Source organism: Sitodiplosis mosellana, unplaced genomic scaffold, assembly GCF_009176505.1.
Source record: "Sitodiplosis mosellana isolate CC-2019 unplaced genomic scaffold, AAFC_SMos_1.0 Smas_scaffold_6226, whole genome shotgun sequence".
NCBI classification, from domain to species: domain Eukaryota; kingdom Metazoa; phylum Arthropoda; class Insecta; order Diptera; family Cecidomyiidae; genus Sitodiplosis; species Sitodiplosis mosellana.
In genome coordinates this window covers 15,576,643-15,592,116 of record NW_022601467.1, presented here as the reverse complement: position 1 = coordinate 15,592,116, position 15,474 = coordinate 15,576,643, and the positions used below count along the sequence as shown (strand labels likewise).

General features: G+C 36.6%; 5 protein-coding genes across 10 annotated transcripts in view; 4 read left to right on the top strand and 1 right to left on the bottom strand.

Moving 5' to 3' along the window:
* Window positions 1-2,656: 2,656 nt before the first annotated feature.
* LOC129578178 (uncharacterized) lies at window positions 2,657-3,866 on the top strand. Of its 2 annotated transcripts, XR_008689078.1 has the most exons (4): window positions 2,657-3,254; window positions 3,318-3,465; window positions 3,547-3,685; window positions 3,816-3,866. XR_008689078.1 is itself a non-coding variant. In XM_055466355.1 (3 exons), exons 1-3 carry the CDS (start codon window positions 2,734-2,736, stop codon window positions 3,628-3,630), a joined length of 753 nt encoding a protein of 250 aa, XP_055322330.1. In that variant the 5' UTR covers window positions 2,657-2,733; the 3' UTR covers window positions 3,631-3,840. The 2 variants fall into 2 exon arrangements, 1 of the variants encoding a protein (XP_055322330.1); XM_055466355.1 differs by having other exon boundaries at window positions 3,547-3,840.
* Window positions 3,867-4,017: 151 nt separating this feature from the next.
* LOC129578173 (uncharacterized) lies at window positions 4,018-6,889 on the top strand. The gene is made up of 4 exons (XM_055466350.1): window positions 4,018-4,295; window positions 4,426-5,638; window positions 5,818-6,640; window positions 6,717-6,889. Exons 2-4 carry the CDS (start codon window positions 4,442-4,444, stop codon window positions 6,881-6,883), a joined length of 2,187 nt encoding a protein of 728 aa, XP_055322325.1. The 5' UTR covers window positions 4,018-4,295; window positions 4,426-4,441; the 3' UTR covers window positions 6,884-6,889.
* Window positions 6,874-8,264, top strand: LOC129578179 (exonuclease 3'-5' domain-containing protein 2-like). The gene is made up of 3 exons (XM_055466356.1): window positions 6,874-7,013; window positions 7,214-7,364; window positions 7,475-8,264. The coding sequence occupies exons 1-3, from the start codon at window positions 7,003-7,005 to the stop codon at window positions 7,904-7,906; spliced, it is 594 nt and encodes a 197-aa protein (XP_055322331.1). The 5' UTR covers window positions 6,874-7,002; the 3' UTR covers window positions 7,907-8,264.
* A 138-nt stretch (window positions 8,265-8,402) lies between these two features.
* LOC129578174 (uncharacterized) lies at window positions 8,403-11,295 on the top strand. Its single transcript, XM_055466351.1, has 7 exons — window positions 8,403-8,761; window positions 8,875-9,022; window positions 9,081-9,628; window positions 9,706-9,853; window positions 9,933-10,402; window positions 10,481-10,631; window positions 10,703-11,295. The coding sequence occupies exons 1-7, from the start codon at window positions 8,613-8,615 to the stop codon at window positions 11,228-11,230; spliced, it is 2,142 nt and encodes a 713-aa protein (XP_055322326.1). The 5' UTR covers window positions 8,403-8,612; the 3' UTR covers window positions 11,231-11,295.
* Window positions 11,296-12,705: 1,410 nt separating this feature from the next.
* Window positions 12,706-15,474, bottom strand: part of LOC129578170 (uncharacterized) — a 110,730-nt gene continuing 107,961 nt past the window's right edge. For all 5 annotated transcript variants that reach the window (XM_055466341.1, XM_055466343.1, XM_055466345.1 and 2 more), the window contains one exon: window positions 12,706-15,353. In XM_055466341.1, the coding sequence (XP_055322316.1) occupies window positions 13,251-15,353 (2,103 nt within the window). In that variant the 3' untranslated portion in view covers window positions 12,706-13,250. The remainder of the gene's footprint in view (window positions 15,354-15,474) is intronic.

Below are 15,474 nucleotides of genomic sequence, written 5' to 3'. Positions count from 1 at the left end.
CACCTAGATTACTTTGAACATTTTCTATAAAGGTAAGCATTATTTCAATCCCTTGTATATAAGAATTGAATGCAGGTAGGTATGACATATATTAAAATGCTCTAGGGTGAGATCAAGAATAAGGAAAATAGAACTGTTATTGGATTAAATGGATGGGTTTCTTACCTCCAATGATCGTATCACAATAAGAACATTACACATTTCAATATATTCTTATACGATCTAACCAAGAGCCATAGTCTTAGATTGTCATTTTAATATGAATCTTCGATACAAAACAGTGAAGTAGTTACTACAGTGTTATGAGCATTACATAATAAGAGCAGAAAAAAGTGTCCAAAGAGAATGAAAAATCAAATTCAGACATACAAACATATGCTAAAATGACCTTACTACCCACGCATTCACATTATGATCAAAATAATGTTCAGAATCACAATTCAAAATAGAGATCATAGCATTCTTTTCATGTTTCTTATGTGTGTTCAAGGTCTTTGAGTCAACGGATATTCATAATCTTTTAAAATCTAGTGTTCAATGGGCGCTATGATAAAAACATGGATATTTGGAATTTTAACTATGGTCGACTCCCAGTCCTGTGGCCGTCTTATAGGAGAAAACATAATTGTGTTAAGATAATGGTCGAATGAAGTATTTTCCAATAAAATTGGAAAATTTTCAATTTTATTGTCACTTTGATCGTTTTTTAGACGGTTTTCAGCAATGGTACTTTGATTCGGGCATGAAACTAAAATGAGAAATTCTCGGAATTTCGTAACTATAGCTGTTTGTTATAGAGATAAATTTTCCAATTATTTGATACATAGCCACTGTTAAATAAATAAGCATAAAATAACACGAATTAAGCTATGTTGATAGTCTCAGGCTTCATCAGGATTGACATTCAAATTTAAATCATGTTGTTGTCGTATAAATGACATCTGCTGAGTGAGTGATACGACGAAAATCGTATGCTAATTGAATTTTAGCTTCATTTCTTGGGAAATGAATCAATCCAATGTCGAATTTCTTGGAAATATTATCAAATTATTCGTGTGACATCCTTTGGTAATATTCGGCTTACCATAGCCAACTACGTCAAGAAATCGCTGATACAGTGAACATTCGGATATCTTAAATAAATAGTTTGTTTTCGGAGAATAGCTTAAGTTTTCTGTACGATTAAGATTTGTAGGACTTGAGATTTCCGAATGTTCACTGTATTGTTTTTTTTTTTTGGCTTTGAATCATCTTGATATTCAAAATATTTTTTTCATTGCTCATTAATCATTTTCATTGATAAAATATTTTTTTCATTGCTCAAACACCACGGCCATGGGTAGCTTTAAAGGGGAAAAATCTTTTCGATCGCAGTGAAAAGACATCTCTCAAGATCTTAAACTCGTCGATGGCTAGTTCGAATTTCAGAATATGTAAAGCTCTTAACGTTCAACTTCATCCTTCTTCATTCTCAAATGACATAGGTAATATGAATTAAAAATTGAACTCAATTATAGCATTTAATTCACAAGAAAAAAATATACATCATAAAATATTTTGTAACTTTTTATTGTTTCAACTATTGAAATGAAAAACAAGAAATGTTTGTTGTTTATTTTGTGGTTTTCTTCGAATTAATCAGCTTAATGTATTCTTATTTCTAGAGCAATACGATTGAAAACATTCGAAGTGAAAATGTATTTTTACATTTTTTTAGTTGGTCATTGACGCAAAAAAAAGGATTTTGACACTGTATAATGCCAGATTTTCATTACATTCATTTATGATGTGCAATCATTCGACTCAATTTTGTTTAGATTAGCATCCAGTTTCATCAATTTGTAATCTGGAAGTAAATAAATGCTCATTTATGATTAGCATGTTGTAATCACTTCCGTACACAGCCGCATCCACTTACACGATGAAGAGAGAACAAATACAAGTAAAAACGCACCGAAACCACGTATTCATTTGCGTTGCGTTCCTTAGGCTAATGCACTCTATCGAAAGACATGAAAACCCGTGTCTTGACTTTGACATTTGTCATACATATGCTTGCTGTTGTTATTATCATTGAATGAAAATAAAACACGATCGTTTCAATGTATTTTGTTGAGCTGTCAACTAGAATTTCTAATCAGTGCCTTTCTATTTTTTTTTTTTACATCAAATAAGATTTCAGAAACAATTTTAGATTTTTTTGTATAAATAAAATATGGATTCGTTTACAATGAACAGAAAAAATCAACGAATTCAAAATGCATCACAGAATGCGAACAAAGGCAATGAAAATAATCAAAGCGATCCGTGGGGCAATCAAGAAATTCGAATTGTGGACAGTGTCGAAAAGTGCCAAGATGTAGTGAAGCAATTGCGATTGTATTTGAAAATTTGCCGGAATCATTTCGGTTCATTACAAAATGAAATTAATCCAAATATTCGTTTCCTTGTTTTTTAGGCATTGCAATGAATACAATGTACTTGGTGTTGGTTCTGATCGGGTAAAATTTGTAGGTCAAAAAATTGCACTATTGCTATTGGCATCGCATCGTGGATTGTGTATACTCATACGATTGCACAAATTAAAGAAGATTCCAACTGAGCTGCGGGTTTGTTACATTAAATTGAAAAATTGCAATTCCTTTCTTGATTTTTTGCTCTGTTTTTTTTTTCTATTTTGCTTTGGGAAATTTTGGAAGACGAAACTATTGTGAAATCGGTGTCGGTGTTAATATGGTTGAACACATCAGAGATACTGCGATAAAATTGACCGATTATGATGTTCGCGTTGAGAGCATATTCGATTTACGATATTTAGCACAAAAGCTTGATGATCGTATTGATCAATCGGTTCGATTGAAGGACCTATCGAAGAATTTTTTGGATATTAAACTCTTTGAATTTGACCGACTCGCTAACAGTCATTGGAAAAAAAAAACAATTAATTTAGATACACGGAATGTAAATTATGCCGCTAAAACTGTACGTGTTGCAATTGAACTGTTCAAACATTTTGAAGAGAAACTTGTGTTGGAAAATTCGTCCAACGAAGGCGTTCAAACATTTATTAATGAACATTGCAAGCCTCACTTGAATCATATTTATCGAAATAGAACGAAAGAAGCGGGGCAAAATCAATCAACTGAAACAGTCGATAAACAAACAGTGCAGGAGAATGAACTATTGAGCAATCCAGAAATTCACGTTATATGCAATGTCGAAGACTGTGAAACTATGGCAGAGCAGCTTCGAAAGTATAATAACGCTTTGTAAATAGTTATTTAAAAAAAAGTAAGACTTTTGTTTGTTTTTTTAAGACACTGCAACGAATACAACGTTCTTGGCTTTGGCTGCAGATATTCAGCCAACAGACAAACGGTTTCTTTATTACAATTGGCATCACATCGTGGACTATGTGCTTTAGTGCAATTGAGGAAATTGAAAACAATTCCAACCAAACTTCAGGTTTGTCACTAATAGATTACAATTTAATCAAGATATATTTTTTTTAAAACAATCTACATACTCGTTCATGTTTCCATCAAGGATATTCTCGAAGACGAACATATTCTCAAAATTGGCGATGATGTTTCGTTCAATGTGAATAGATTGGAAAGAGACTATGGATAATCATTTTTAGTAGATTTCACCATCGCGTAATGTAACGTTTTGGCCCATTTTCGTGGTAATTTCAGTGTTATATTAAACGTGGATTATGTGCATATTTCCCAATAAAATGACAACTTCCAATGAAATTCATTCAAAATGTAACAAATAACGGACGGTTCACATTATGCTCGCTCCATTCTACACAGACCGTACAGCAGATATACAAACACGAAAGAAAGAATGTGAGAATGAACCGCATACAGAAAGAACAATCAAGTAACATAGCTATGTGTACTGTTGCTCTCGTGTATCCTCTGTTGCTTCTCCGCTTCGTTCGTTTCATTCTTGTGTGTGTGCTGGAGCAAGAATATTTTCATAACAAATCGAAGTCTGACTGTGGCGATCGAATCCATTCGAATCGAATTGACAGCTCTTACTGTTGCTGCGTGAAGAACAGTGCAGTTTTTGTGTTCTGAATTTCATAACGATGCAAAATATCTACTCTGAGTCGAATTCGAACGAGATTTTGAGTGTTCATCAACACATTTTTCTGGATTGTGCTGTTGTATTAGTGTTGCATTTGATTCGGTTGTGATTTCTGACTAACAGGACATTTGCAAAACGACAAGAGTACAATATTCAAAATTCAGCATTGCATGGTCAGTTTGGTGTCAGAATTCGTTGAGGCAAGTTGATTGTTATATTGATGGTTCATTGATTATTTCTTCAAAACAAATTGTTATTTAGTCAGTGTTTGATCGAAAGTGCAGTAATTCTGATTAATTTGTTCACCATTTTATTTTTCATTTTCATTAGATCAAATTTGGTGAGCATGAAAAGAAAGCGAGCCCAGAACGGGCGACCGAGATCGGTCAAACTGTCGCTGAATTCGGTTCTTCGGGATCAATATCGCGCGAATTTTGTGGCACAAGTCAACAATTGGTGCCACACAGCCACCGTCATCACCGTTTTGGCGTCATTGTTGTTTCTCTTCGAGAACAACCGAGCATTCGACGAAGATAACCACGGCTTTTTCAGAGGCAATGGATACGAATTGATCAAGGATTGCTTCAAGAACATTTTGAACGAGAACCGACACAAATTGCCGTTGGCCTTCCGCCAAATAATCGAAACAGCAGTGCCGAACTTCCGATGGCCACAACGTGAAGACATGCACAACGCATTCAATCAGCTCATTGATCAATACACCACCAATGTCAAGAACAATATCAAAACGTGGTGCTACACCCGTATCAAAACGTTTTTCGTGCTGCAACGGTATGAGCTCAATTTGCTTGGCCATAACATCAGCGACATCGATGTGAAAAATGCCACCAAAGCTGTTATGTTCAACAACATAGTGCCAAGTGCGAATGTGGAGCGGCTGCTCGAGCAAGCGCGTATGATCGGAATACCAGTCGGTACGAAGTTGTGTGATCTCGTTGGTGGTAGTTGGTTCCAGACGATACCGATATTCATCACCATTCAACGGCTAGTGTTCAACCACCATGAAAGATTCGAGCTCTTGAATGATCTCTGGCGCCGATATCATCGGGATCGATTGCACAACGCCATGCCATCCATTGCACGCCCACCGAAAATAAAAAACTTTCGTGCAATTCCGATTCATGACTTCAAGATGAAGCACATCCGGATCGATATTCACCTGTTCTATCAAATGGCGCGCAAATTGGGTGCCATCAAGTTGGCAAAAGGATTGTTTGGCCAGCCGGTTAACATTTCGAAAAAGGTCTACGACAGCAATCCATTTGTGTCCTGGGACACAATATTCAACATGGACAAGATTAAGAAAGTCGGCAATCGCAAGACATTTGACTACGCAATCGTGACGGATAGTGTGGCTGTTTCGTTGTGTTTCCTGAAGCCAGAATGCCCCTCACACGAATATTCGCACGAGCAAATCAACGAAATGTACGAAAATGGTGTTTTCCGCTTCGTGCTAGGCATGGACCCTGGTGTGCGGACCTGGAATGCCACGGTGCGAAAACATATCGCATCCGGTGTGGAAGTGAGTAACAATGATTTGTTTGTTTGTTTTTTCAGTAATTTCATTTATATGCATATAATCATGATTCTTTGTTCTTTTTTCTTATTTTTCTTTTTTGATTTATTTGATTGTTTGTTTTATCAGTCAGTTCATTTATATCCATATAATCATGATTCTTTGTTCGTATTTATTTCACACAGGAAAACATCACGATCGACGGTCCGAAATACCATTTTCGAGCGAAATATGGCAAACGAAAGCGCAAATCGGAAAAATGGCTACGATTGTTCACCGAATTGGAGCAACACGACCGAAATCAATATCCATTCTATCCATCGCCCAAGGGAGCCTCAAATTGGATGAGTTACATTGAACATCGTGTGAAAATGTTGCAGCCTGGAATGGAGGTTTATACAGCACGCAAATACATTCGCCTCAATCTCGATAAACATATCGAGGAGACCCGTGCAAGTGATACCATCGCTGCTTTTTTGACCAGAAAATTGCCATCGCTCATTTTCCTTGGTGCAGCTCAAATGGCTCCAAATTCGCCGATTGGTATTAAGAAACGGTTGCGGTGCCCTGGTGTACGGAAACTACTGAACAGCTTCAAGAAACTGCACAATTGTGTGGTGGTGATGGTTGACGAGTACAAAACATCGCAGACGTGTGCAAAGTGCTTTCAGCCATTTGATCGACGTACAAGAAAGGACCGCTACAAAGTCTGCCGTCAATGCATTCCACATGCAGCAAATATCACGACTGACAAACACCTGAGCAGTGTGATCATCAGCAAGAAAAGCAACCGGTTGTATCAACGAGAGCGACGACATGTTGTTGCGGAATATGAACGATTGAATGTAGATTCAGTGTATTCACATGGTTTAGTGCCGAAACTCAATGTATGGTTCAAAAACTGGCAGCTAAACATTGATAACACATGGAACGATTCACGTCATCCACATCAACAGAACACTGTTTGGCATCGGGATGAAGTCGCTGCCAAGTGCATATTGTACAAAGGTATGTATCATACATTGAAAAAAAAATGTGAAATATTCTGGCTAACAATTGTTGTTTGTGATTTCGGTTGTTTCAGGTCTTTGTATGATAAAGGGCTTGGATGTGCATCCGCAACTGTCGAGACAACATCATGCAGCAGCTGCAGCCGCGCAGAACAATGCCGAAGGCGACCAAGATGACAACGATAGCGACAGCGACGATGATTACGTTTACGTTCTCAACGACGTGTCCGATGAAGAATAGTTTTTAGTTGATGTAGGATTAAGTTTTCAAACAATAATAATTGTAACGTTTTGTTACTTTGCTGGGCTTTGAGTATTGTGGCCTTGTCCGAAGTACGGGGCTTAGTCGGATCATATAAAATGCCTCGTAGGTGAGTATCACTATTTATTAGCATATTGAATATTGATTCATAATCGTTTTTATATCATTCTAATTGATTTGTTTTTACTATTTTTTTCTACTTCCATCGTGACGTTAAAAATGACTGAAACTACACACAAATGCGGGCCTTAATTCGACATACGCTTGGTAATGGATGTATTTGCGTTAACAATTGTTTCTTGGGTACAGCCATGTTACGGAATACAATGTACTCGGTTTTGATTGTGAATCGAAATCGCCGGGCGGACGTGAAACTGCCTTATTGCAATTGGCAACACATCGTGGTCTGTGTGTCTTGATACGATTGTGCAAAATGAAAACGATTCCTATTGAGCTTCAGGTAGGCCACTTCTGTTTTTGAGTAAACGTTTCCAGTTTTTTTTTCTCTCTGTATGTTTTAAACATTTTCGATTTAATAATTTTTCGGATTTATTTCTGTTTACATTTCAGACAATTTTAGAAGATAAAACGATCCTTAAAGTTGGAATTGCACCACATTCGGATGCGAATAAACTGTTCAGCGGTTATCGTCTCAAGGTTGCGGGTGTAATGGATCTGAAATATTTGGCAAAGAAATGTAAATGTAAATCACAAGGTATTGGGAAATTATCGGAAGAAGTGTTGAAAGTTCGACTAAGTCATAAAGAAAAAGGTCTTTTGACGCAAAAAATACACAAAAAATGGGAAAACGACGCATTGGATGACGAAAATATCAAATATGCAGCTGACGATGCACATGTTGCAATTGAATTATTTAAAAAATTTCAAGAGAAATTAATGCAGCCAACAACATGTTCGGGCGATCAAACGAAAGATGTGCAGAAATTTATCGATGAATATTGCATGTCTTATTGGACAAATAAGCAAAAGAAATATAATTAATTAATCTTCGATTCATATTCGTGCCAAAATGAAAATTTTACAATAAATAACCTCGTGCAGCTTGGCTTCATTTCCTCCACTTCCATATGTTTGCAATGATGTTTGAACTTTGACAAGCAAGCTTCTACAATGGAAATTAAATGCGAGTGAAGACGCCACAAAAATGACTCCAAAATCGTCGATTAATGATCGAACTACTTTCGAGATGTTTCCAATGAAATCCCATTAAAATGATCAATTCGTTGCATTTATACTGTTTTGTTTATCAGTTCAAATGTTTGTTCAAATTTTTTACTTGGTCTTTTGAAAATTTAGCATTTTTGAATTACATTATTAAATCTTTGTTTTGAAACCACAACTTTTGATTTTCACTTAATTTCATTCATTAATGTTCTGGAATTAGCTAAATTCAGTCAATTTTCAATACGTTTACTGCGGTTTCTCTTATAATTTCTTCTATTACACAGCGGCAAACCGACACAAAAGAACGCAGAGAAACGGCGTATCCGCATGCGTTGCGTTCGTTGAACTAATGCATTCTATCGCAAGGCATAACGCAGCCGGTGTTTTGATTTTGACACTTCTCTCATATGTTGTCTTTTTTATTATTATCGTGTGCAAGTAGAACTGTGTGCCAGTGAAATTTTCTGAGTTGTTCCAAATTTTTTTATGAATTTTTTTTTTGCCGGAAGGAAATTAATTAACAATGAACAAAGGAAATCTTGCAGCTAAAAAATCAGCTGTGAATTCAGTCAAAAGCAATACAAATCATCGTAGTGACCTGTGGGGCAATCAAGAAATTCACATTGTGGACACTGTCGAAAAATGTAAAGAGGTGGTGAAGCAATTGCGATTGTACGTGAAAATTTACCGAAACTTATTAACACTTCATTGAAACTGAGATTATTTTCGGACAATGTTTTATTGAAACGGACCCAAGTCAATGGAAACCTCTTTTCTATTTTCAGACATACAAATAAATACAATGTCATTGGCATTGGCTGTAATACGAGAAATTTTAATCAAAAATTTGCACTCATACTATTGGCATCGTATCTTGGATCGTGTGCACTAATAAGATTGCACAGTTTGGACAAGATTCCAAGGGAGCTTTGGGTTTGTTACATTGGATTTTATTTCGACAGCGATATTTATCAATTTTTTTCTTTTGCAGAAATTTCTAGAGGACAAAAATATTGTGAAAGTCGGCGTTAATGTAGCTGAAATTGCGATAAATTTGAGCAAATGTGGTCTCTATGTAGCGAGCATATTGGATCTTCGGTATTTAGCGCAGCAATGCAATTATCCGCCCGAGAGTTTGGCCTTACTATCCGCCAGCCATTTGAAAGTGGTGCTCATTGAAAACCATCGTCTTGAACGAAAACATTGGACTAAACCAACAAATAAATTAGATATTCAAAACGTTGAGTATGCTGCGAAAAGTGTGCGCGTTGCGATTGAACTGTTTAAAAAATTCGAAAATGAAATAAAATCGAAAAATCTGTACCATGTACACGATCTCAGACATCGTGTACAAATGTTCATCAATAAAAATTGCAAGCCGCATTTCAATCATATTTACCAGAAGAAAAAAGAGAATGAAAATCAAACGACGGAAACGGTCAATGTCAATGTAGCACAGAATGACAAACCACGCAATCGGGAAATCCACGTTATAAGCAATGTTGAAGAGTGCCGTGCTGTAATGAAGAAACTAAGAGCGTATGCCATTACAATTCACACTTTAACCATTTTAATTGATGCAATTAGATAAAACTTTCGATTTTCTTCATGTTTAGGCACTGTAAGAAGTACAACGTACTTGGCCTTACTTGCAAATATGAGTCAACGAAAGGATCTGTTAATTTATTGCAATTGGCATCACACTGTGGACTGTGTGCACTATTTCGATTACGAACATTTGACAAATTTCCAGTTGAGCTCCAGGTTTGTTACCAATGAAAGCGTTCAAAAAAGAAATTTTCGACACAATTTTTATGTTGTTTTGCATTTTGATTCAATCAAGGAAATTCTTGAAGACAAAAATATTCTCAAAGTTGGCCATAGAGTATCGTTCCATGTCGATAAATTGGAAGGTGACTATGGCTTTTGTGTCGCAAGTGCAATCGATCTACGATATTTGGCGAAGGAATGCGAATATCCAGCAGATGACCTGGAACTCTTATCAAATACTTGCTTGAATTTTGATCTGAAAACACTTGACTGGCGAGTACTCAGCAGCGATTGGAAGTACATTTCATTGCGTGAAGAAATCGATTATGCGGCAAAAATCGTACATGCCACAATTGACTTATTCAAATTTTTTGAGAAGAAATTAGTAGCCGAAAAATATTTGGGCAATCGTACGAAATTCTTCGACGAACTCTGTTTGGCCCATTTAAAAGAAGAAATTCAATATTCCACACTGCCCCCACAAGAAATTCGCATCGTGAGCAATGCCGCAGAATGTCAATCAGTTGTCGAGCGATTGCGAATGTATGGATCCAATCAGATTTATTCGGATTGGGCATTTTCAAAGTGAACCACAATAATGAATTTGGTTTTTAATTTCAGACATTGCGATCGATATAACGTGCTTGGTTTTGATTGTGAGTGGAATACACCTGGCGGACGTAAAGTGGCTCTATTGCAATTGGCAACATATCGTGGACTGTGCGCCTTAATACGATTGTGTAAAATGAAAACGATTCCTGTTGAGCTTCAGGTTGGTTCCATCTTCTTTGCTGGGATTCGAATGATTTCGATTTCTTTCTGATTTCTTTGTTCACCTTTTAGGCAATCCTGGAAGATGAGAATATTCTAAAAGTTGGTATCATGCCCCATAAAGATGGAAATAGACTAGGTAATAATTACCGCGTCGAAGTGTCCGGTATATTGGATCTGAAGCATTTGGCCAAGAAATGTAAATGCAAAGCCGAAGGAATACGCAGCCTATCCGAAGAAGTTCTAAATGTTAAACTGGATTATAAAAAAAGAGGCCGGATATCACGAGAAATACATAAGAGTTGGGAAAATGACAAATTAAATGACGAAAACATTCAATATGCGGCAAATGATGGGCACGTCGCAATCGAACTATTCAAAAAGTTTCAACAGAAACTAATGTCGACCAATCATTCTGACGATCAAACAAAAGATGTGAAACAATTCATCGATAAGCACTGCGCATCACATTTGAAAAAAAAGGCAAAACCCAAGCAGAAAAAAACAGCTAAAACCAAGCAGAAAATCGCTAGTTTTGGACATTTAAATGTACAAAAGGGAATTCAAACACATCCGAAAATTTTTGCCATATGCACATAGTTTATTTTGAGGCACGGATTTATAATCAAATTCACGAATAAAACAACAATAATTCCTATCAAAAACTTTTGCTTTTCTTTTTCTTTCGAGCAATGCTATTTTCAGAGAGGAAAATATATTAATTATTATAATAATTTGGGTAATTAAAACTGGGAAAATCAAAAAACTAGAGCGTGGAAATGGTTTAAAATCAATTGGATTCAGTTCGAAAATTTAAGAGAAACAAATTTTGCGACTCAGAAACAAATCAGCTCATTTATCGACTCGCATCGATAAATTAGTGCGATAGACACTCTCCAACTCATCTTGACATCGATATCATAACTTCCGAATACATCATAGGAATACGATGAAATAGATCGATCAAGCAAAGCGAACAACATGAAAAATTTCGTTGTCGTTGTTTTTTTTCCCCAGAGGAATGGCGTAGAGGGATGAACAGGGGCCTAAGTCAAAAACTTAAAGAATTGAAATTGTCTTGTATGAATTCCATTAAATGTATTCACAGCATGCTAACAATAAACTAGTAAATTCTTGCAAAGATCTTTCATCGCCGCATATTACTTACGTTTTTCAAATCCTTCCCAACAGAGTTAGTTCCAAACAGGTGAAAGTATCTTGAAAATTGGTATGGATAAAATAAAATATGGAAATGAAATGCGTTCGAACTATTTTCAATGGTCAAACAGAGTGCAAAATAATTGTCGACTTTATTTGGAATATTTATGGTCAAATATGGTAATATAGTTTTTTGGTGGTCTAAATCAGAAATGTTTCCATTGGTTGTTGTTGTTGTTAATACTTTTTGTTGAATTTGCTAGACACATAGACGTTTAATTCATTTTTTTTAAATACTGATGTGGGTTTTTTTTTACATTTTGTTTAAACATTTCTCTCTCATCTAAAAAAAATTATGTTTGTTTGGACAAAAAAATTCGATAGATTGGATTGGACATTAAGTACGTGCATTCGGTAGTTTTGAAATTGAAAAAAATAAAAAATATTCATTTTGATTTTGAAATATTTTGAAAATTATTAGTCAGTTTGCTAATATCTTGTCTAGTTTCCAATCATGAACATTTATTTGTATTATTCTTGCTGTTTTGTCTTGTTCGTTCCGCAAATGTTATTTCCTTGCATCGAATTGGCTCCGGTTAGAGATTTAGATGTGTTTGCTATTTTAGATGATATTATAACGGTTAATGCACGCACTTTTTTTTCTTGTTCTCACATATTCATAAGACCATACGACTTAAAGCTTCTAAATTTGTTGTTTAACTATTCGCAGGACTGTTGAAATAAAACTTCAATTTAAAATATTCTGTTTTCTTCGGTCACGCTACTAAAATAATCAATCGTCAATGTTTAACTTCTACACAATAATAAATGTATTTGTTTCTTTTAAAAAAATTTCTCATTTTTTCTGTCTCTACTTAAAAATTAAAAACAAACGAGTAAATCAGAAAAAAAACACATTTCTTTCTTTTTGTGTGTTCATTCTTTTTGTTTAATAATAATCAATCAGCTAAAAATGATTTCTAATTAATAATCATCATATTTTTGTTTTGTTTTTGTGTCAATCCATAATACATATGCGCTCATCTCAACTTTCTAGCTAAAACATACTATGTGGACACATTATATAACACATTTGTAAATAATATTCCCTCATTTTAAAACGCTAAATACACAACAATCGGCCGACATGCGACTTAAACACACCAACAACTGCGTACTTGGTAAACCACATCAATCGCTTCATCGTCAAAGCCTGTATTTGCATAATTATATATATAGTCTGTCTTGTTTTGCTTTTGCCATCAAAGCACAAATAAATGAATTCTAATTATTTATAGTCAATCTAACATGCATTCGTTATTTGTTTTTATTTTGAAATTTTCCTAGACAAAATTGTGCCTAGTGTCCATGTCTCAATTTTGTATTTATTATTGAATCAATATATATGCATTCATTTCATAAATATCAGCATCAAATCACATGGAATCGTAAAATGATTGGCTTAAATTAATGTAGCTTCTCGATTTGAATGTTCGATGGCAGCCAGTAAATCATTTTTTTGACGAACATACAAACGGCCACGCTTCCATGGGTATTGCAACTGCAATGGCTTAAAATCATCGCGCAGACAACGTTCTCTAGCACCAATTACTGCGACCAAGCAGAAATTATCGAATTGTTCAGCACCGTAGATTGGTCCGTCTTTACCCTTGAGCACAACAGCCATATTTAATTGTTTCACCACTAAATCGACCACCTCACGTGCGGTTGTCCGTGGTGTGACATGGAGTTTTAGGCTTGTACCATTCGCTAAACCCGTATTGTATGCCGCAAACACCTGAATGATGCCAGGCAGCATGTTGCTTGTCGTTGCATCCTCTTCATCATCGCCGGCCTGACGCTGTGGCGAGCCTTGTTTCTTCTTGCTGTGTTCCGGTGAACTTTTCTGGCTACTCGATGGTCGGCGTTCAGCTGAAATTTTAAATGGATTCGTTGACGGATAGTCCGGTGTGGATGATTTTCGCACCGGTTCAATGGCATCACCTTCGGTAATGTGCAATTGATCTTTGAAGATGATTGGATCTTCGGTAAACAACTTCAACTCTTCCTTTTTGCTTGCAACTAATTCCTTTGGTGAACCACCGCTCGCCGCGATCGGTGTGGATGTTGTCATCGTTTCTCGTGCAATCACCACATCTGAATCGGTGGCTGGATTTGAAATGGATTCGTTGTTCGGTTTTTGCATAAACGGTTTGGATGGTGTGACCGGTGTCGATGAATCGCCGGCAAATGTTGGATTTACAGTCGTCGCACGTTTTCGATGTAATGGTGTCGAATGCTTTTTCGATAGTACTAATGTGTCTTCGGATCGCGATGGTGGAAGTCGTTGATTTATGTGTTCAACTGATTCTCCAGCTGAATAGTAACTATTGCCCGAGTGTGAGAAATTTGAGTCCGCACTATTTTTACGTGATGACGTTTCAATGCCCGATGTTGCGCTCAAGTATCGTGAACTCATATTGAAACTGGCACCACTCAATTGTTGTTCAGATTTTGAGTGTTCGGCACCCAGCAAACCGTTTGCGCCAAGTGAATGCGTTGGACCGGGCCAGCTTCCACGTCCCGGTGAACTTTTGATCGATCCCCGTGGCGGTGGCGGTTGCAACAATTGTTGATTGATCGGATCACGCGTTACCGTCAATTCCTCTTTATTCATTGGACTATATTCGAAAATATCGCGCATATAAAGACCAAGATATGCGCCACGATCACGTGCAAAACTAATCACGTCCATCAACCAACGTACACCCTTCCAAATAGCGTTCAAGCTTTGCGTCAAATCTTGTAATTTGGCTAAACGTTCTTTGGCCGCTTGCACTTCAATCGTTGAAAATGCTTCGCGATGCGATTGATTCGCCAACACCGTGTCCAATTCCAAAATGCACGATAAACGTGAATACTTTTGAATGATGCCACTCTGGTACGTTTTCAAATGAACCATTTCGAAGGCTTGAATCGGTAGGCTCAGCAAATCGCCTCGTTGTAATAGAATTTCCCTTTGTCCAGGTACAGCGCACGATGATTCGGCCGGCGGGCATACAATCAAAAAGCTAACATCCGCACTCAATTCAATCACTTCAAAATCATACAGACGATTCGGCATCGCATCCTCCAACGAAATGTCCATGTATTTGAAGAGCCGTGTGGCGGCCGCAGTTAATGCACCAATAAATAGCTCTTGGCCACTAGACGGCCGATCATCACCCATATCCGTATTGCCCGTCAGTTTGGTTCGTTTCAAAAATTTCCACTCTTCCGACGAAATATGGTTATTTTCACGGATCTTCGAGTGTGGCAAAATATTTGGCGTTTTTGCCGGTACAACAATTTGAATTTGATCGACAGAGCTTTGCATTTTTAAATAGCCTAGATACAAACCCTTCGACAAGCGCACCGTTGATGCTTGATGGTAATTGATTTGCTCTTGAATTGAACTCAACAAAATCTCATTGATGTTGTTATCTTCGTGGATTGCTGTCATTTTCTTCTGCACTTTGTTTAATGGAATCCACCTTGAGTTGAGTACTGACACAGTTTTCGGTCCCTGTTTTTTTTTTGTCGAATCCAATTGAATGTAGCAAATCCCAACCCGAACAAAAACCGAACGTAGGGGAAAATGAGAAAGAGAAAAGAAAACATAATGTAATTCAGTTGATGCTCACATT